We start from the raw sequence: 23,470 nt of genomic DNA, 5'->3' as shown, positions 1-23,470 counted from the left end.
CAAGGACGTGGGGAGCTTAGAATGTGCCTTCGCCTACCTCTTGAAACATAAAGTCAAGTTCAACCTACCGGCACTCATGCTAAAACACATGGAGTTTTGCAAAACAAACAACCGACTTAGCCTACCCTACGGGATGATCCTAATCTGGATCATGGAGAAGAAGGGGGTAAACCTAAGCCACACTGAGGTTAAGACCGCAAACGGCATGGTCTTTAACGCCCAAAACCTCCGCTGCAACGAAATCTACTACACCGAAGGGGGACATTACCTCACCCTCGAAGAAATTTGCCAAAAACCCGAGGAGGAACGAAGAGAATTGGTCGACCAATTAGACATCTCCAACAAGAAGCTCAAACGGGCAATGCAAGATTGTGGAATCCTGGAGGGAAATGAGGACCAGGAGGAGGATGACGAGCCCGACCCATCGTTGCACCCACGATCAAGAGGGAACCCAAGGGAGCAAAACGAGGGCTCGATCAATGAGCGCATACTCGCACAACTCAACCGACAAAACCAAATCATGGAGGAAGGGGTCTCATCCTTGATCTGTACGACGCGCGCACTAGATCAGAGGGTGGCAGCAATCGAGGCCACCTTGGGCACTCGCAAGGCGTCCAGCTCAGGAGCAGGAGACCAAGGTAGACCCAAAACTTTCCTATCACGACACCACCAGAAGTCCAGCCTACCCCAGCTAAGGCAAAACGTGGGGCCACATCCCTAACCGGGAGGCCAAGATGCGGGATGCCTAGGGGTGAAAGAATGGATTAACACACCGGGCTTCGGGGACGAAGCCCCTTGTAAGGGGGGGGGGGGAGAGTGTAACACCCTGTGTTGCGATCCCTAAAACCAATTAATCATTTAACCAATTACCCAAAAGAAAGAATTAAACCACAATAATTAATAAGGAGAGGCCCACCATAGTCCGTGGGCCTTTATCCCTAAACCCAATCCTTAGTCCTAAAAGGAATAGAGTTAGCAAACCTATAGTAATTAGGCCCTAAGTAAGACCCTTAGATATATAAATAGGGAACATAATGAGGCACCTAGAACTCCCACCACAATAATCTCTCACCAGACCAAGAATCCAAGAATTCCCCTAGGAGAAATCAAGAAAGAAGAAAGCTTAAAGAAAGACCCTTCATAGCCAAGGAATCTATTAAGGCTAAGAGGTAACCCATGTCTCAACAAAACCTATTTTTATAGCTATGATTCCCCCTTAGGATTTCCCATATTATTGTGTGTTGATGATTCGTTATATTGATAATTGGTGTTATGATTCCATTGATGTTCTTGATGATCTTGACGATAGAGGTAACCCATTGATGTTCTTGATAATTGGTGTTATGATTTCCATTGATGTTCTTGATTCCATTGATGTTCTTGATGATAGAGGTAACCCATTGATGTTCTTGATAATTGGTGTTATGATTTCCCCATATTATTGTGTATTGATGATTTGTGATATTATTATTGATGATTGATGGGATGATTCCATGGGTGATCTTGATGATGAGAGGTTCTTGATAATTATGGTGTTCTTAATGAGTATGTGGCGTTCTTGATGATTATATGATGTTCTTGATAATTGTAGGATATTCTTGATATTCTCACCGAATCTTGATATTAAAAGATGAATTGTGTTCTTGTTGATTTAAAAAGGGATTAGAACCCTAGGTTGTACCGTGAAACTCGTGTGGTATTATCCTTGGTGTATTGGGCGGGAATTCACATGTTTGGGTGTTAATTATGTTTAGGAAAGCATGATAGGATATGTGCCGCATGTTTCTTGATTATGATCCGTTAATTATCTTCGTATTATTGTCAATTGCGTTCGAAAGTGTCTAAGCATGGTTTCGGGTTCCACTAAGGTTCCCGGGGCGTTTTTGGTAAGAAAGAGTCAGTGGGGGGTAGGGGACCCGCCACCTACCCGCGGCCAAGATGGGCAGTCCCGGCAGCGGGCAGCCGGCGGGCGGGCAGCTGCCCGCCGGGCACCCGTTGCCCGGAACAGTAACGCCGGCGGGCAGCCGGCGGGTGAACCCTCATCCACCGGCTACCCACTGGAAAATACCCCAACCCGGGATTCTGGCTTCCCCGTTTGATGTTCCCCCATCCCCCGTGGTGTCCTAACGGACCCCTCCCATCGTGCCTATGTCTAGTTTGATGTTCGGATACCATTCGTATGTTGAAAGATTATTGTATATTGCATGCTAGTTGAATTGGTATCCCGTTGGCCTAGGTGTAAGAAGTATGAACCCCTTAGGACTATTCTTAGTGGTGGATGACCACTCATAGGTTTCGTTATATGATTTCTCCCCCTTCCCAGTGTGCTAATGTGGGCTGCTTGTACTTGTTATGTGTTATGTGTGCATGTTACCCCAATTTGGTTGCGATCAAATTGGTTATACGGGCAGTTGGATGGGTTGAGAACCATCGTAACTGTTAACCAGGCCGGTTGTGAACGGTCAGGTATATAAATATTATATAGGGCTGCGGTCCACCGTTTGGTTGCGATCAAACGTTTCTACATGAGCTGCGGTTCATATTTCCTAGCTGCGGTCAGATGACATACTCTTGGGCTGCGGTCCACTGTTTGGTTGCGATCAAACTATGAAGAGCTGCGGGTTATCGGTAGGTTGCGATCGACCCCTCCGTATTGTGAGACGGGGCAGGGTGCTGCGGGGACGTGTCAGAGCTATATGCACTGACCCTCATGTATGGGCATGTGATTGGTCCTGTGGCGCCAACAAAGTGTGCTATGTGTTGAGATGAGAAGGATTGATGTTATGACTGTTATGGAAACGTGACCATAGGACTCTTGCTAGCAAACTATACATGCTTAATTGTGATTGTTGGTTGTGCTCATCTATAACTGTGCCCTATGTTGAGAACTGTATATGCTTGATTATGACCGTTGATTGTGTGTATCCCTATTTGTCGAGTCGGTTCCCTGATTTGAAAGCTAGAGTCTCTTAGGATATATCTTCATGCTTCGAAATGACTTTTCGTATATCTATGTATATATCTATATGTATTGTATTTCAACGCGTTGGAGTGGGTTACCAGCATCTCTCGCTGAACAGATATATTTGGCTTTCAGGCACAGAAGAGTAAGCACGGGAGCGCGCTAGAACCTCGGAGCATAGAAGTAGATAGTTTCTTTTTGGCTTGCGTGCCATGTTATGCATTCTCTTTATTAAGGATATTAGCTAGTTAGCCTGTGCACCTGAGTTCTCCAGCTCGGGTGTGGCATAGCACCCCGTACACTTTGTATTGTGTTTTGGGATTTAATGAGATTCTACCTTTATTACATAAGCTTCAAATGTTTTAAAATTTCGGGGTGTTACAGACTTGACTTGGAAATTGAGAGAGGTGTCAAGCAAAGGCGAAGAGAGCATCGTTCCATTCTTCAACAACAAAGAGTAGCCATGGAGAGCACAAGCCAAGGAGTTACCCGTGATACGCCGAAACAAGAAGGGGAACACCATGTTCCTAATCCTCAAAATGATCCTAGTAGGGTTCCGGTTCAAAATGACTATCAACAAGTCCCTATTGAAGAACAGGCTCATATGCCTCCTCAAGTGCCTAGTCCTCGACATCAAGGGATGCCTCAACAAGGTTTTCAACCTCATGAAATTCCACCTCTTGGAGATGCATCACAAGGGAATCATCCTCATGCTCCACCGCCATACCATTATCCATATCCACCTCCCCCTCCTTCACTATGGGTACTATTATCCACCCGGACCACCACCACAACCTCAAGTGCCCCGAGCTCCAATGCCACAACCTAGAGGTCCCCAACAAAGGAGGAGATTGCTTGATTATGTTGCGGGGGATATTGATGAGGAGGATAGTATCTACTACCCGGGAGTGAAAGCGAACAACTTTGAAATAAAGCCGGCAATGATTTCCTTGATTTCTAATAATCAATTTGGAGGCTCAAAGAGTGAAGATCCTACAAGTCACATGAGGCAATTTCTAAGGGTTTTCAAGACCTTGAAGAGTAATGGAGTTTCAATTGATGCCATCCGATTGAGGTTGTTCCCATTCTCACTTAGAGATGATGCACAAGTGTGGCTTGATTCTCATCCTGCCGATCATTTCCAAACTTGGGATCAACTTCATCATGAGTTTATGAGAGAGTTTTATCCACCATCAAAAGCTTCAAGGTTGAAGAAACAAATCCAACAGTTTAGACAAATGCCTTCTGAGTCTTTGTATGAAGCATGGAAGAGATACAAAGATCTACAAAGACAATGCCCTCATCATAATATGTCTACTGGGGATTTGATTGTTTCTTTCAATGAGGGTCTTTCTGATAACTCCAAGGTCATTGTGGATTCTTCTTCAAGTGGTGCTTTCATGGAGCTAGAGCCCGATGATGCCAAAAATTTGCTTGACAAGATTTGCTCTAATAGTGCTTATTGGTATAGTGAGAGGTCTAATCAAAAGCTTGGAGCCGGGATTTATGAGATTGATCAAAGTTATGCTTTGGCTGCCAAGTTGGATTCTGTGGTACACATGGTTCAGAAGATTGCTCAGAATCAAACTCAACCACCAGTAGTCACCACCCCTCCGGTTCCTACTAATGTGCCAGTTTCTACCTCCACACCATCACCGGTATCACCTTATCCCACTTATGCTTCTACTATATGTTGTGAGATATGTGGGGGTGGTCATGCTTCAGTTGATTGCTATATTCTTGAGACCGGTTCACAGAGCTCACAGGGTTCACATGGTACTATGATGGAGCATGTTGATCATGTTGGCTATGGGAGATCTTCAGGGCCCTATCAAAGGAATTTCCAACATCAAGGCAATATTCATCCTGGTTTTTCTTGGAGCAACCCATCAGGGGCTACTAATCCTACGGGCGTTGCTAGAGGGTCACCTCCCGGGTTTCAAGGTCAACAAGGTTACAAAGGGAATTATCAAGGGACTCAGCAACAGTGGAGACCGAATCAAAGATATCATGGTCAAGCAAGTTATCAAGGCCATCAAGGAGGGCCTAGTCAATTTGGGTATCATGGAAATCAATATCATCCACCAAGACCAACAACTGAGACACCTAAGGGGCGAAGTTTGGAGGATTTGTTTGAAGCTATTCAAAATTTGAATGCCAAAGTTGATCAAGTGGCTGCTCATAACAAAATGCTTGAAAACCAAATTGCAAACCAAGCTTCACCATCAAGCAACAAGGCTATTGGAAAGTTACCGGCATATTCTGAAAATCCCAAGGATCAAGTGAATGCCATGTTGGTCCCGATAGGGTGGTGAAAGTCTAGAGGGGGGGGGGGGTGAATAGACTTTCTAACCTTTTTTTACAAATTAAATAACTCTTTGGTAACTTCAACTCTAAGTAGCAAGTAAATAGAGTAAGTTTAAACTGCACAGCGGAAAAGGTAGTATGTAAAGAGTTATGCCCAATTAATGAATTAAATACGCATTTAAGATGAATAAAGTGACAGAGGGATCTTGAATATATAAAGGAGATGGTTCACTCAATATATAATAACAATATTCAAGATTATAAATAAATATCGTATCACGTCGACCGTGTAACGAATGTTACATGCAACACGTCAAACTTGCTTAGAATAATTCAATATTTAAGCTCGAGAAGTTTGAGTCACATGCATACGTGAAGTCACACTAAACCCGAACGATTAAGATTGATTGTGAATAGTAAATGGGTTAGTCGGATAAGATAGATAGATAGAGCAAATTGTGTAAGTGCGGTATGTAAATGAGAGAGGCAATTTATAGTGGTTCGGAAGTGGCGTAATCTTCCTAGTCCACTTTTCTCCTTTCGCGTCTAGGAGAAATTCACTATTTTTCCACACACAGTTACAATAGTGAATAAGCGCTACACAAGCACTTCTTCCGGATGTCTTGCACACAGCTACACCCAACTCCGAGTGTCTCGCACACAGCTACACTCAACTCCGAGTGTCTCGCACACAGCTATACTCAACGCCAACTAAGTGTCTTGCACACAGCTACACTTAGCAACTACGAGTGTTTTGCACACAGCTACACTCACTAGAGTATTTTGCACACAGCTATACTCTTTTTACAATTACAAATACAAAGGTAATTGTATCTCTCTCCAACTAGATTTGAGACAATTCAGACTAAGTCTCTAAGAATATTTGAGCACTTGCACTTTTTGAATTTTCGTGTGTATTGCTCTTCTATCTTGTGTCTATCTTGTACACCTCTGCTCCATACACTGCACCACGTCTTCAAGTCTTCATGGCTTTTTATAGGCAATCAAATATATCTGTTGGAGTGGGATAATTTGATATTTGAATTTTGAATCTTCATAGTCTGATATTGTTGACAATAGTAGGTCTTCAATTTTGATTTGATTTTCAACTTGCCTGACAAATAATATTTTATCACAACTTGATTTTCTAGCTGTTTCTTAAAATATTATTTTTCTTGTCATATTGAATATCCAACGTATCTTTGAAATAAATTCATCTGATAGAATTTATTTCTAGGATAAGTTTTTATATTCATGTCTTCATAAATATTTTTTCCGTTCTGATCAAATGTCTTTAAGGCAATTTTGGATTCTTGTGGCATGTGGGTAGACTTGGAATAAATTCCTTCGAATTAATCCAATTTCTGATCATCTTGCTTCTTTGCCACATTGTGCTCCATTGACTTGAACATTGTGCTTTTCTGATTTGGTCACATTGTGCTCCTTTGGACACATCATGCTCCTTTTGATACATTGTGTTCCTTTTGAACATTGTGCTTGTCAGCACACATCGTGCTCCTTAGCACACATTGTGCTCCTTAGCACACATTATGCTTGTCCGCATCGTGCTCTTTTGGTAGCATTGTGCTCCTTAGCACATTGTGCTCTTTTTACTACATTGTGCTCTTTTGGTAGCATTGTGCTTGTCCGAAAGTTTGGCTAGTAAAAAATAAATCCTTGGGGGGGGGGGGGGGGGAATTGATCTCGGGTGTGATCGTTTTGAGTAAGGACTTCTACCATTTCGCCGTTAGGCTCATCCAGTCATTCTTTGCAACGCCATTCCTTTATGCTTCTTTCTCGGATGAATATTCGTAGGACCAAAATTAATTTCCAAAATTAATTTTGTTCTTCATATGGTAGATTCCTTTTGATTCATTATTCTGATTTATGATGCTTGTACTCAAAGACCTAAAAACAAAGGGGATCTAAAGTACATTTGGCTTCATCAAAACTTACAAAAATATTCCTATCAATTTTCCCCCTTTTTGATGACGCCAAAACCTATACTCAGTCATTTGGCTTGTCTTTTAAAAACAATTATTTTTCAAAAGATTTTATTAACTTAGACATAGTCAAGACGAGTTTAACAATTGATTTTGACTCTAAGAAAGGTATTTTTAGCAACTAAAATTCCTATTCGCATTTTTTGACTTTAATAATAATGAATTTTTGCATTTTTCCAATTTATGCGATTTGATACAAACAAAGCTAAAAATGTTACCTTTCAAGACAAATAAAATAAATAACAAGGAAAACTAGTAGCATCATAAACAGATAATTCGAATCATTCCAACTTGTTCCAAATTGTTCATGGGTTCATGTTTCTCGTGGACCATACAAGAACAAATGTGACAATCATACAAATCATCTAATGACTTTGTTTCTCTTCTCTTTAAGCACATGATTTATATGATTTTGAACATCAATGAAATTGTCACTAATGGCATAATTGTTGCATACCTGCCCAACTGAATAATAGTTGAATGCTTCAATGATGTTGTTCCCAGGCAGTATACCTTCTTCATACCATATGATGCATTCTTCTAGGCTTCTTCCATTTTGTAGCTCGGCATCATTGACTTTGATATAGTCCTTTAGAACCATGATCATCAAAGCTCTAGCATAGCTTTGGATTCTTCTGAAATTCTCGTTTGAAACCCACAAATTTTGATCACTTGGACCACTCTTCTTCATACCCTTTGGTAGATCATTCAAAGTCACCAACTTTGGCATTTCAACTCTACCATCTCTTGGTGTGGATTCCAAATAGAGAGCTGCACGGTTATACCAATTAATTTGCTCAATATTTCCACCTGCACAAACAATGTCACGAAAAGAACGGTTAGTGGTATTTGCGCTGCTTGATCCTCCTGGACTGCCAGCCTCACCACCATCGAACCAATATTCTAAACCTCCTCTTCTAGCAACATTTCTGCCAGCAGATCTGCCTCCTCCACCTCTACTACTGCTTGTGCCAACATTTCGGGTGGCCATGGCAGTCATCATCATCTCAAGCATGCCTTCCAAATGACTGAATCTCTCTTCCCCCTTTTTGGCGTAATCAAGGAGTGTATGAACCGATTCACGAAGAGATGAAATAGATTCAGAAATATTCTCATATGATCCCCGAAGGCAGCCCACTTTGGTGTTGACAGAGATAAGATCCGTGTGGACATCACTAATCTGCTTCTCATGTTGATGAACAACATTGAGAATTCCTTGGCTTTGACTCACGGCAATTGCTTCATTTGCCTTTCCAGAATTCTTGAGGATTTGAGAGAGTTGGATGTAGAATTCATTGAGTTGGCCCTTGACATTTGCATTCAATCCTCCAACTTGTCTCTCAAGTGCTTGGTGGGTGTCGATCAAATGTTGTTGACTCCTCCGATTTTCATCAAAAGATGTTTCGAATTTTCCACCTTGATTATTGACAACATGATCCACATGAGTGTAGATGCCTTGAAACATGCTTTCCATTCGGTCAACAAGGCTTAGTACAACTTTTTCCAGATTTTCCAATTTTTCCTTTGAGGTTGTGCCATCAATGTCTTGCTCTTCTCGGGTTGTGGGAACACACCTTGCTCCTTCTTGAGCAGAATTGACTTCAAGCATGTGAGATTGTGCTTGATTTTCCACTTGATATCCTTCTCTTTCCAGTGTGTGTAACACGTGCGTGTTACCTTGTCCACTTTCTGCATGAATGGATTGAATTTCCTCCGTGTGTTGGCTAGCTTGCATGGCATTTTGATCTTGACTTACTTCAGTGAAATTCAAAACACTCACATCATATAAACCACTGTCCATTAAATGTGCACCACATGTGACATTTTCTTCTTCTACATTCCTTGTGACAAATTCCTCAATATCAACTAGGAAATCGTCTTCCGTAGGCATTTCTCCTTGGACTGTGACATCAACAGTAGCTTCGGCCAACTTAGCTTTCAATTTATTCACAAATATTCCATTCACTGTAGACATCAAGGTTGCATGGCCAACATCAAAATTACCAATCCAATTCAAGGAAAATAATTCTTCTTCTTGCATACTCGGTCCTTTTGTCATCAAATCTTGGTAGGAACCAAGTCTCCATTTTCTCCAATTTAGGACTCTTCGGTATTCACTCACCAACACCAAGTCAAGTCCATCAACTTGATGAATCTCCTCATTCAACATTGTTTCCAATTCGGCAATTTGGGAAAAAGGATTTATGAAACTTTGGCTTGTATTGGGATTGTGACTTATGGTTGGATTTTGGCTTGTGTTTGGATTTTGGCTTGAGGTAGGATTTTGGGTTGTGTTTGGATTTTGGCTTGAGGTAGGATTTTGGCTTGAGGTAGGGTTTTCATGGGATTGAGTTGAGGGTTGAGAGGATAAACCAAGAATTTCTACAATTGGCCTTTTCTTAGCAGGAATGCCTCTCGGTTTCCTTTTTCTCTTGGAGTTCAAATCAGTTGATTCCTCATGATCCTTAAACAGTATCCGGTTACTTCCAAAAGGCTTTCTTGATCTCATTGGTAACCCTTTCATTTTTATAATCTCACCAATAAGCAAACCGAACCCTAGGATGCGGTTGAACTTCCCATTCCTAATTTTCGCACCTTTCACAAAATGTGCAATCCGGCTCAAGATAAGCTTACTCCAGTCACCCCTAACACCATTCATCACAGCATGCAAATATCCAATTCTTACGGGTGATATATCCTCCATACTATTCAATTTGCACAATACACATTTATAGAGAATTCTAACTAGCATCTCATACTCATGCTTCAAATCAGATTTTTGACCAAAAAGATTTGGTTCGAGAGAAGCATTCTCATTCTGAATTTCTGTCCAAATTTCCGTGTGATCATATGTGTGAACATCTAAGTCCAACAGTGGTTGTTCTGGACTAGATATAGGCAGTCCAAAGGTTGTGTGCAACTCATGTTCATCAATGGTGATGAGAGTTCCATTCACGGTGGACTCAATGGTCCATCCAACAACCTTGGCATTCATATAAAAATCTGCTACATCTTCATCATAAAATCCTGAGTATGGATAAGAACATAACCTCATGAGATTACTTTGTTGAAGTGCATGGATGATTCTTTGTGCAAGATGAGAGTTCTCGGCTTCTTTTAGAAATCCTTGAGGGTCAAAACTTCCTCCGACTTTGATTCCAACAGCTAGCTTCGAGAGGTTGAGTTGTGTAGAGTGTTCTTCATTCGGTTGTGAGCTTGAATCTCCAATGGCAGCCATAATGTGCTTGGTATTTTTAGAGATTGAGGGATTGAAGATTTTGAAAGAGATGAAGATTGAGTGTTTCGGCTATGGAAGGTGAAAAGATTTTGAGAGTTTTGAGTGTAATAGTGGCTCTTCCAACCGATTGGGTGGAAGGGAGGTGTCTTTACACAAATATCCTCACAACTTAAATGTTTACTTTTAATAAGTGAGGGGTATTTTTGATATTCCAATAGCTTCCAACCTTTGACCTAACTGATAGTTAGTTTAGGTTATATATACTCCATCCAATTTGTCTGCTGATGTGGCGCCAAAAATTTAGATACTCGGACTGATTTTACTTGAAATAAAATTCATAGAGCACTAAATTTGTTCCGAAAATAATATGTGCATGTATATATATATACACGTTTTTATATAGTTGGAGGAAAGAGAAATCCATTCTTTCTAGACCATTTATTATGCACAACTACCATAAAAAGGTGTTCTTATTTAAGGCTACTTATCATCACACCATCTTGTCACTCTTAAATGGTAAGATTGTGTAGATCTAAATGATTTTTATTTATGCATATATGTATGTAAATACACGGTTGAAATAGAGATACATGCAATTGAGATAGATAGACTTTAAATGTAAAGATGTGACAACTTTTGCATGTGTGACACATAGGCACGAAAGAGATTTAAATAAATCATATAGTAACGAATTTTTCAGATAAAAAATTTGAGCTTTTAATTTACATAGAGTTTAGAAACTTAGCTCAATTCAATCATGCCCATCTCGTGTCTTAATTTCGAAAATCTTGACTCACACAGAGGCTTTGTGAGAATATCAGCTATTTGATTCTCTGTCGGGATGTATTCAATTGATAATTCCTTCTTGTCGACATGATCCCAGATAAAATGATGTCTCACATCAATGTGTTTTGTTCTTGAATGTAACACGGGATTGTGTGTTATAGCTATGGCACTTGTATTGTCACACAATATGTTGACATTTTCACAATTCACGCCATAATCTTTCAGCTGTTGTTTCATCCAAAGAATTTGCGCGCAACAACTCCCAGCGGCTATATATTCAGCTTCGGCTGTACTCGTGGCTATGGAGTTTTGCTTTTTGCTAAACCATGATACCAATCTTCCCCCTAAGAACTGGCATGTCCCTGAGGTACTTTTTCGATCGATTTTACATCCTACAAAATCTGCATCTAAGAAACCAGTTAGTGTAAAATTACCTTCTTTGGGATACCATAATCCCACATTGACTGTTCCTTTTAGGTATCGGATGATTTTCTTGGTAGCAAGAAGATGACTTTCTTTTGGCTTTGATTGGAACCTGGCACATACTCCCACTGAATAAGATATATCTGGTCGGCTTGCAGTGAGGTATAGTAATGATCCAATCATTCCTCGATATTTTGTTTCGTCAACGTCCTTGCCTTCATCATCTTTATCCAATCTTAAAGATGTGCTCATCGGGATCTTGATTGAGGATTTTCCATCTTGACCGAATTTCTTTATAAGATCTTTCGTGTATTTGGCCTGATTGATGAATATTCCTTCATTGAGTTGCTTTACTTGTAAACCAAGAAAGTAGTTCAACTCTCCCATCATGCTCATCTCGAACTTATTCTGCATTAGCTTGGAAAATTTCTCACATAAAGTTTTATTAGTACTACCAAATATAATATCATCGACATAAATTTGTACCAATAAAATGTGATCATTTTCTTGAATTCTAAACAAGGTTTTATCAACAAGGCCTTTTGTAAAACCACAGTTAATTAGGAACGTTGATAGAGTGTCATACCAAGCTCTCGGTGCTTGTTTTAACCCATATAACGCCTTCTTTAATCTGTAGACCTTATTAATATCACCTTTTACCTCGAAACCAGGAGGTTGTTCAACGTAGACTTCCTCTTCAAGTAAGCCATTCAAAAATGCACTTTTCACGTCCATTTGATAGACAGTGAAATTCTTGTATGCGGCATAAGCTAGAAATATTCTGATGGCTTCCAGTCTTGCAACGGGTGCAAACGTTTCATCGAAATCTATGCCTTCTTCTTGTGAATATCCTTTTGCCACTAAACGTGCTTTATTTCGTATGACAATTCCATCCTCATTTGCTTTATTCCGAAAGACCCATTTTGTTCCAATTACATTATAATTTTCAGGTCTTGGAACTAATTCCCATACGTTACTTCTTTTAAATTGATCAAGCTCTTCTTGCATTGCATTAATCCAATCTGGATCACTTAGAGCTTCTTCAATGCTTGTGGGCTCCACCTGAGAAAGAAAACAAGAAAATAAAGTACGTATATTTGAGGACCTTGTTTTTACTCCTTCTCGTGGATCTCCAATCACTAGCTCTGGAGGGTGATTTTTGAGCCATCTCAAGTCAGGTTGTAGGTTGCATGGGCTTTCCATGTTTCCTTGCTCAGTAGGTAAGTTGGAGGTAGACACATTTTGCTCATCAGATTGATCTCCAACTTGTGTTTCAACTTGAGAATTTTGACTTTCCACGTGGGTATCTTCATTGACTTCCACGTGTCCTTCACAATCAATGTCCAATTGCTCCATACCCTGTATAATTTGATCTTTGAAGGATATGTCAGTATCATTAAATGATTTTTCAACTTGACAACTTTCCTGATCATTTTTGTTGCTCTGGGTTTTCTTCTTATGAGCTTCATCAAATGTAACATGAATTGATTCTTCTACCACCATTGATTTCTTGTTCAATACTCTGAATGCTTTGCTGGTAGATGAATATCCTAAAAATATTCCTTCATCTGCACGCTCATCAAAAGTCTTTAGATATGTTTTACCATTATTAAGAATAAAACATTTGATGCCAAAAGTATGAAAATAGTTAAGTTTAGGTTTTCTCCCTTTCCATAATTCGTACGGAGTCTTATTGTAAGACTTGTGTATCAAGCTTCGATTTTGCGTGTAGCAGGTGGTGTTGATTGCTTCAGCCCAATATCTTTTAGGTAGCTCGGCTGACGTAATCATCACTCGTGCGGCTTCTTTTAACGTTCTATTTCTTCTTTCGGCTACACCATTTTGTTGTGGTGTACGTGCGGCAGATAATTGATGTAAAATTCCTTGAGAATTGCAGTAGGCTTTAATTACTTGATTCACGAACTCTGTTCCTCGATCAGTTCGGATTTTTGCAATTTTCAAGTCTTTCTCGTTTTGTAGCAGCTTGAGTAGTTCTGGCAGCTTTTGCTCGACTTCGTTTTTCTTTTTGAGAAATATCGTCCATGTGTACCTGGAAAAATCATCAACAACAACTAGTGTATATTTCTTACCACTTAGACTTGCAGGGTCTACTGGACCGAATAGATCCATGTGTAGTAGACTCAGCGGTCTTGTTGTAGATTCTTGGGCTTTGGATTTGAAAGATGACTTGATTTGCTTTCCTCTTTGGCAAGCATCACATATTTGATCTTTCTTGTAGATAATGTCGGGTAAACCTTCAACGAGTTTGTTTCTTGCTAGCTTGTTGATTGTCTTGAAGTTTAGATGATTCAACTTCTTGTGCCATTCCCAACTAGTTGCATGTGAGTTGTTTTCTAGTAGACACACTGATTCTTTTGTTGTGTTCCAATCCACAACATACATATTTTTCTTCCTTATTCCTTCGAGCACAACTTCTCCCGAGGAATTATTCTTCACTTGGCACTTGTCTTTGAAGAACTCTACTAGATATCCTTTGTCACAAAATTGACTTGTACTCAACAAGTTGAATTTTAGACCTTCAACAAAGGATACATCTTCGATTTTCAAACCATTTCGAAAAATTGTACCAATTCCTTTTGTTATGCCGTATCGTTCATTTCCACCGAATACGACTTTTGGTCCTTCGATATTTTTAAGATTCACAAGACTAGATTTATTTCCAGTCATGTGTCTAGAACATCCACTATCGAAGTACCAAACTTCCTGCAAACAAATTAAACATTTTTAGGTACCCAACTTGATTTGGGTCCTTGAGTGTTAGTCATTTTTGGTACCCAAATCCACCTTGTACTCACTGATCTAAGTTTAGGTGATTGGTAACCATTAAACATATTATAATCATATTTAATTCTTGAAAACATTTTTTGTGCCGGTTTTTGAAAATTTACTCGATTTTTTGGCACGTGGGAAGAAGATTGTTTGGGCCTAGGATAGGCATTAAATCTGGACTTAGTCCATGGTTTAATATAACCAACCCAATCTTGTTTTGAGGGATAAAATCTCCTTGCCTCAATTCTTGGATTCCTTCCCATTTTCCTATGAGGGCTTTGTGCACTAGACTCATTGGTGTATTTCCATTTAGGAACAAACTTTTGCCTTTTTGTATACTGTTTAGGCGAAATATTGTTTCTTTGAGGCTTCGGCCTAACAGCATTAATTTTGACATTAGTTTGGTGACCAATTCCTTGTCTCACTGTGCTTTCTTGACCTTTAACAAATTTTACTACTTGGACTTTATTACTTAAAGTAGTAGTAGAATTGGCCAAGTTCTTGGAGGCTTGAGAACACGATGGATCATAACCAAGTCCGGTTTTATCACTTGAGGATTTTTGCATATTTACCATTTTGTCCATTATTTTGGATGAATGTGTAAATGTTGCTATAACCTCTCTAAGGTTGTGTTCTCTCACTTCCCTTGATTTACACTCTTCTTGAAGACAAATAATTTTATCTTTCAAGTCTTTCACTTCAAGTAGAGCATTTTGCAATTTCTCATTTATTTGATCTTTTTCGAGAATCAAAAGACAATTGCGCTCTTTGAGTTGAGAGTGAGTGTCCATTACGGTTTGACATTCTTCCATTAAGTGAAAGAAGGACTCTCTAGAAAATGAAGAATTGACAGAATCATAAGAGTGAGATGTTACCTCATTTTCTTCATTTCCATTTGCCATAAGACACATGTCCTCGTAGGGTGAGTTGTTGGAGATGCTCATGCAAAACATTGCATTGTCATCCTTTGAGGTGTCACTTTCATCACTTGAAGATTCTTCTGACTCACTTATTTCAAGTGGGTCACTAATAAGTGCTTTTCTTCTCTCCTTTGTGAACCTTTTGTCTTTGGGCTTGAATTCTTCCTGTTGAGAGTTAGAAACATTTGTATATGGATTTTTACTTACCTTGGGGTGTGGACAACTTGCTGCAAAGTGTCCAGGCTTTCTACAATTGTAACATAAATTCGAATCTTCTTCAACAACTTCTTTCTTCGAATTCTTTGTTGCATTCCACGATTTCCCTTGTGGATTTTTCTTGTAGTTGCTTCTCTTCATGAATTTCCTAAATTTTTTGACAAAAAGAACAAATTGATCATTAGGTAATAATTCAACATTTTGTACTGACCTTGAGGTTGATGGTTGCTCGGCTATAAGTGCGTTGTTCTTTTCTTCATGATCTTCCTCTAATCTTGATTTCATCTCAAATTCATAAGCTTTTAAATCACTAAAGAGCTTATCGGTCGATAGGGTTTTTAAATCCCTATGATCTCTCATGGTCATGACCTTCATGTCCCATGTAGATGGTAGACCACGTAGAATTTTGAGTGAAATTTCTTTTTGATTAATATCTTTTCCAAGATCATTAATCTCTCCTAAGATTTTGGCAAATCTTGTTTCCATGTCGGTAATATTCTCGCCGTTTAGCATTTTGAAATCCTCGAATTTATTTAATGCTATAGTGAGCTTATTATCCTTTTCTTGCTCGTCTCCTTCACCAATTTGAATGAGCGTTTCCCAAACATCCTTTGCGGATTGACACTTTCGAACTTTTGGAAATATCGTGTCATCGGTAGATTTAAACAAAATATCCTCGGCAATATTGTCCAAGTTATTTCTTGTTCTATCTTCACGAGACCATTCCGCTTTCGGTTTTGAAATGTATTGTGGAGTGTCACTTGTTTGTACGGATGAGGTGTTGACTTGCAAAATCTCAATAGGACCACTTGTAACTACTTCCCACATTTCATCATGTAATGCGGATAAATGTACCAGCATGCGAATTTTCCAATCATCAAATTTTTCTAAGGAAAATAATAAGTTTTGGGCAAGAGCCATATCTCTTTCATCATCTTGATTTTTCGAGATCTGTCTAGTAGTCAAAGTTGACTCTGTTGACCTCAGGTGAATTGTCAAAATGTTAAGTGCAAAAACCATGTCCTAATCATACTGGGTACTATAATCCAACTATGATTAGGATTAACAAACCTATTCATACACAAGCTAAAGATATCTGATCCTATAAAAGAATTCACTCTCAATCACAAGAGCTCACGCTTTCAACACCTAACTGTGAGCACGAGAGTCCTTGAGAAGAGATACCCAAACCCCCTTGAAAAGTAGTACAAGTGTTTAGGTCACAATAGTTTGATAGGATCTCATATTGTGTAATTCCCGTTCCCTAAACCAAGTGTACTTTAAATATCGTGCTTTTAGTGGATTTAGGCAAATTCTCAACTCGAGAAGTGCCTCGCAGTTTAGGGTTGTTTGCCCAAACTGCGTTATAAATTAATTGTGTCACAACGCCTGTTTCAACGCCACAGAATCCATCATATATATTAATTTCAATTGGTATCAGAGCGGGTCTGCTCAAGTTATTAGCAGGATCCAAATGGAGTTCCCAAGAGAAGGTCTTTCAAACAATAGACCACCGGCTCTACTTGGCACAAACTTCTCCTACTGGAAAGCTCGAATGCAGATATACATTCTAGCACAAGGAGAAGGCGTCTGGAATGCAATAGAAAACGAATGGAAAACTCCAGTCGATGACAAAGGAAATACAAAACTTAGAGTTGACTAGAGTGAAGAAGAAAGAACTGAATATGACTTTAACTCAAAAGCTATGAATGCAATATATGGAGCGGTAAGCGAAGACACATTTAAGCTAATCGCATCAACTCGCATAGCCAAAATTGCTTGGGGTATATTGTGCGATCATCATGAGGGAAACACAACTGTAAGACAGTCTAAGCTTCAGATGATACAGACTGAGTTTGAAAACCTGAAAATGGAGGAGGAAGAAAACATCACCCAATTCAGTGCCAGAGTTTTAAGCATATCCGGAGATGCATTCAACCTAGGCGAACCTATACCCGAACATAGGATCATCAAAAAGGTACTCCGTTCACTACCTGGGAGATTCCAAATGAAGGTCACCGCTATCCAAGAAAATAAAGATCTGAACACATACAAACTTAGAGACCTAATAGGAAATCTTCAAACCTATGAACTTGAGATGTTACAAAGCCAGAAAAACAATGGTAAAGGAATAGCACTACAATCCAGACAAGAAGAGAACTCAGAAACTGATTCAGAAACCTTGGAGCAGTCAATCGCCCTATTGACAAAGAATTTTAACCGAGTTCTCAAAAAGTTCAACAAGTCCAGGAATAAAAATTTTCAAAACAGCCAAGGAAATTCTACGTATCAAAAACCATCCAATCCAAAGAGAAGAGATAATACAATTACGGAAGGAATACAGTGTTATGAGTGCAAAGGCTTTGGACACATTCAATCAGAATGTGCCACATACTTGAAAAGGAAAAATAAAACATATATAACAACTTTGAGTGATGACTCAGATAGTGAAGAAGATGATAACAACACGAACTTTGTAGCCTTTACTGCTAGCCATGAAGACAACAAAAGCGATGACATGCAAGAGTTACTAGAGGCATACACTCAACTAAATGCCAAATGGGAGCAAATCATCAAGAAAAATTTGGAACTCATGGAAGATAATCACTATTTAAAGAATGAAAAAGAGCGAATAGAGAAACAATACGAAGAAACCCAGAACGAACTACTAGACCTCAAGAACAGAGAAACAAAACTTCTACAAGAAATTAAGGAGCTTACCAAAAGACCCGGGACTCCAAGTACGGACACCAGTGAGAATAACCAACCTGAAATACAGGAAGTGTCGCAACAGCACTTCCGACATCGAAGAAGAATAAGGTGCTACTATTGTCACAAACTAGGACACATCAAAGCACATTGTTACAAAAGACAAAATGACTGTTACTACAGACAAAACAACAGAGTATGGCTACCACACAACAGAAATAATAGCAAGAAAGTCTGGGTAAGAAAAGACCAAAATGTCGCATACACTTCCAAAACAAACGAGCAAGATATATGGTATTTTGACAGTGGATGTTCCAGGCATATGACTGGAAATCCAGAAAACTTAGAGAACATACACTATAAAGATGAAGGATATGTTACCTTTGGAGATGGAGGAAAAGGAAAAATTTTTGCAAATGGAATCCTAAATGTACACGGACTGCCAAAACTGTCAAAAGTCTTCTTAGTACAAGGGTTAAAAGCAAACCTGATTAGTATAAGTCAACTATGTGAAGATGAACTTAAAGTGGAATTCACAAAAGATAGCTGCAATGTTCTCAATCATAATCATGAATGTGTTATGATTGGAAGAAAATCCACAAATAAATGCTACACATGGGACGGTGATCTATCTTGCCTACAGACAACCATCAATCAAACACAACTATGGCACCAACGGATGGGTCACATAAACTTTCATGACATGAAGAAGGGTTTAAAGAAGGGAGTCTATCGAGGAATTCCAACACTTGACATAGATGAAAACAAAAAATGTGATGCATGCCTTGAAAACAAAATAACCCAAACAGCCCATAAGAAGACCTCAGGAATATACACTTCTAGAATACTAGAACTACTTCACATGGACTTGTTTGGACCAACTCAGACAGAAAGCATAGGAGGAAAAAGGTATGTCTATGTAACAGTTGATGACTACTCACGATTCACGTGGGTAAACTTTCTTAAAGAAAAATCTGAAGCATTTACAACATTCAAGACTCTCATTATCAAAATTCAGAATGAAGAGGGAAGAATAGGAAAAATCATTCGCCTAAGAAGTGACCATGGAAGGGAATTCGAGAATTCAAAATTCAAGGAATACTGCATAGAAAATGGAATTCATCATGAGTTCTCCGCACCAAAAACACCCCAACAAAATGGGGTAGTTGAACGAAAGAATCGAACCATCCAAGAAATGGCAAGAGTCCTCTTAAATCACAAAAGACTTCCATCAAAATTCTGGGCAGAAGCGGTTAACACAGCGTGTTACTTGATAAACCGAGTATTCATTCGAAAAGAAACTAACATGACACCATATCAAATCTGGAAAGGAAGAACACCAAATTTAAAACACACACATGTGTTTGGAAGCAAATGTTATATTCGAAAAGATAGAGAACCATTGGGAAAGTTTGATATCAAAGGAGATGAATGGATCTTCTTAGGATACTCCTCAAACAACAGGGCATATCGAGTATATAACCTTAGGACAGACACTGTCATGGAGTCTATCAATGTGGTGGTCAATGACACAACAGAAGATTCCCCCACAAATGATGAAGAGATAACTGTTGTTGAAACAACAGTTCCAACATCGCACAACCAGAATTCTAAATCAGAATCATTAGGAAAAGAAGAAGCTATAGATCCTGAAGAAAAGATAGAAATCCTCACCACTAATGAGACCAGGGTACAGAAAAATCATCCAATAGAAAACATTATAGGAGGACTAAATGAAGGAATTAGAACTAGAGGAAAGAAACGAGACTATCAAAAAATGGAAGAAGGAGACTATGACTACTGCTACACCTCAAAAATTGAACCCAAAAACATTACAGAAGCATTAAAAGATGAATTTTGGGTAGGAGCCATGCGCGAGGAATTACAACAGTTTGAAAGAAACAACGTTTGGCAGTTAGTCACTAAACCAGAGAATGCCAATATCATAGGGACAAAATGGATCTACAAAAATAAAACAGACGAACAAGGGAACGTTATACGAAACAAAGCCCGACTAGTAGCACAAGGATACACCCAAGTTGAAGGGACAGATTTTGAGGAAACATTCGCTCCAGTGGCCAGGATTGAATCAATCCGGCTTCTCATAGCAGTAGCCTGCATTCTCAAGATAAAACTCTACCAAATGGACGTAAAGACGGCATTCTTAAATGGATATCTAAAAGAAGAGGTCTATGTTGCCCAACCAAAAGGGTTTGAAGACCCCCATTTTCCACAAAGTGTTTATAAACTCAACAAGGCACTGTATGGTCTAAAACAAGCACCACGAGCATGGTATGAACGTCTCACAGAGTTTCTAATCAAAACAGGATACAGAAGAGGTAGCGTGGACAAAACTCTGTTCGTCAAACACTATGGTGAAGACATAGTAATTGCCCAAATCTATGTTGATGACATAGTATTTGGATCAACACTTGAGAAGCACAAAAATCAATTCATCACCAACATGGAAGGAGAATTTGAGATGAGCATGGTTGGAGAACTAACCTATTTCCTAGGTCTACAAATCAAACAACAAGACAGTGGGATCTTCATATCACAAAGCAAATATGCAAAAAACCTAGTTAAGAGGTTCGGACTAGAAGAAAGTAAAGTTGTCAGAACACCAGTTCCAACAACATAAAGAATCACAAAAGACATAGAGGGTAAACAAGTTGAGCAAACCCTATATCGAAGTATGATAGGAGGACTACTCTATCTAACTGCTAGTAGACCAGATCTAAGCTTTGGAGTAGGAATATGCGCAAGATATCAAGCAAATCCTACTGAACAACATTTAAAAGCAGTAAAAAGAGTCATTAAATACGTTAAAGGAACCACCGAATTAGGATTATGGTATTCCTTTGATACCAATCACCATCTATCAGCTTATTGTGATGCCGATTGGGCAGGAAACCTAGATGACAGAAAAAGCACCTCAGGAGGTTGTTTCTTTCTAGGAACAAATCTCGTATCTTGGATAAGCAAAAAACAAAGCTCTATATCATTGTCAACAGCCGAGGAAGAATACATTGCAGCCGGGAGCTGCTGTACACAGTTACTTTGGATGAAACAAATGCTAGAAGATTATTGAATACATCAAACAACTATGACCATACACTGTGATAACAAAAGTGCAATAGACATCTCCAAAAATCCAGTGCAACACTCAAGAACAAAACACATCGACATCAGACATCATTTCATAAGAGAATTAGTAGAAAACAAAATTATCAATCTCACACATATCAACACAGAAAATCAGCTTGCAGACATACTAACAAAGGCACTTGATGGGAATAGATACGCTAAACTAAGAGCCGAAATAGGACTGTGCACATTGTGATCAAACACATGGGCAAGTCATTCTTTATATAGATATTCATATATATATATATATATATATATATATATATATATATATATATATATATATATATATATATATATATATATATATATATATATATATATATATATATATTCAAAAAAAAAAAAAAAAAAAAAAAAAAAAAAGGTCCATACCATATTCTGGCCCAGCAATACTCAGTTTACCAAGCCCATTGGAGACAAAAAGGCCCAACATAAGTTGTCAGAAGCTTAATTCACAACCCGGTCCATTTTCAGAAAATCCCCAAATCACTCTTCTCACACAATCGATTAACCACCCACGATCATCTTCCACATCTCACATACAAAGCAAAAATGGTGCGGACAAGAAACCAAAGGCAAGGGAAGATACCCCGGAAAGGAACAGCTCAACAGTTCGCCGGCACCGGAATTCCATCCAACCCGGTACGCATTGAAGAAGAAGAAGCCTCCACCGTCATCATGGACCCGGTCCCCATCTCACAAGTACCGTTCGAAGAAATCCAAGAAATTCGAAACCCTAGTCCAGGTAATCTTACAATAGATTTACATGGAGACTTCACAATTTCTTCACCCACTATGGATGAATCTAGAGACAATGTTCATTGTACTCACGAAGAGGAAGAAAATCCCAATATTGAACCCACACCTCCACACCACCCTCTGTCCGACCGAGAACAGAGGAGAAGGAAACGATCTGATCCCTACGAAGGGGCAGATCCTAGAGCAAAGAGGCCTAATGACTTCCCAGTTTCGGCTAGACCCCCCCGAGGAACCCCCAACATACCTCCTCCAAGAAAAGACAATACTAAGAAACAGAAAGGAAAAAACACAGAGGAAGAAGATGAATGGATACCTGATGACACAGAATTAGTAACAAAACCCACAGAAGGAAAAAGAAGGAAACTAACTGCCAAGGAGAAAGGGAAACAAAAGATTATAGGTTGTGCTGACCTGTCAAAACTGCCAAAGCCCTATTGTCCAAAATTTCTTACTAGGGAAAATGCCAAAGGATGGAATAAATTTGTGGAGAAAAGCATCATCAATCAGAAACTTCTAGAACTAGAAAAGCTGGAAAATCATGAACAAATATCTGATGCCCTAGCCAAAAATCAACTTCTAGGGTCAGTCATGAATATATACCCCTATGAGGAGCATGCTATCAAGGAATTTTATAGTAACCTTACCAAAGCTACAACAAATCCCACTGATTCAATGTTTGGAAAAATATATCTAAGAGGAAAATTCTATGTGTTCAGTCCTGAAATCATCAATGAATACCTAGGAACACCTTCAGGGGACCAAAATATTCAACTAGAAAGTGAGCAGGTAGCCAGTGAACTTACAGCCGGAAATGTGAGTTTTGATAAAAACAAAATCAAAGTTGCACCCTAACTAGCAAGTATGCCATACTACAGAAGATTGCTCTCGCCAACTGGATGCCATCACGACATGAGTCTACAGTCAAATGGAGCCTAGCATAAATACTCTACAAAATAGGGAAGGGGATCAAAATCAACCTTGGAGCTATTATTCACTCATAGATTGTACACTATGCAGAAAACAGAGACTCAAAAGCCCTACTAATCTTTCCGAATCTCATCTACTCCATTCTAGCCAAACAAGGGTTAAAATCGCAAGGAACAAAAGTTCAAGTCAAAACCTTGAACACAACCATTAAACTAAAGAGAGGAGCACACCAAAACGACCTCAAAGCCTCAGTTCCAGCAGATAATCCAACAGATCAACA

The 23,470-nt window shown here is 39.1% G+C and overlaps 1 protein-coding gene across 1 annotated transcript; it reads left to right on the top strand.

Moving 5' to 3' along the window:
• The first annotated feature begins 22,056 nt into the window (after positions 1-22,056).
• On the top strand, positions 22,057-23,115 carry LOC109179769. Its single transcript, XM_019329265.1, has one exon. It carries the CDS (start codon positions 22,057-22,059, stop codon positions 23,113-23,115), a length of 1,059 nt encoding a protein of 352 aa, XP_019184810.1.
• Positions 23,116-23,470: the final 355 nt, after the last annotated feature.

The sequence above is a fragment of the Ipomoea nil genome, unplaced genomic scaffold (genome assembly GCF_001879475.1).
Source record: "Ipomoea nil cultivar Tokyo-kokei standard unplaced genomic scaffold, Asagao_1.1 scaffold0980, whole genome shotgun sequence".
Taxonomy (NCBI): domain Eukaryota; kingdom Viridiplantae; phylum Streptophyta; class Magnoliopsida; order Solanales; family Convolvulaceae; genus Ipomoea; species Ipomoea nil.
The sequence above is the reverse complement of the archived record's forward strand: the minus strand, read 5'-3'. Positions and strand labels throughout refer to the sequence as shown.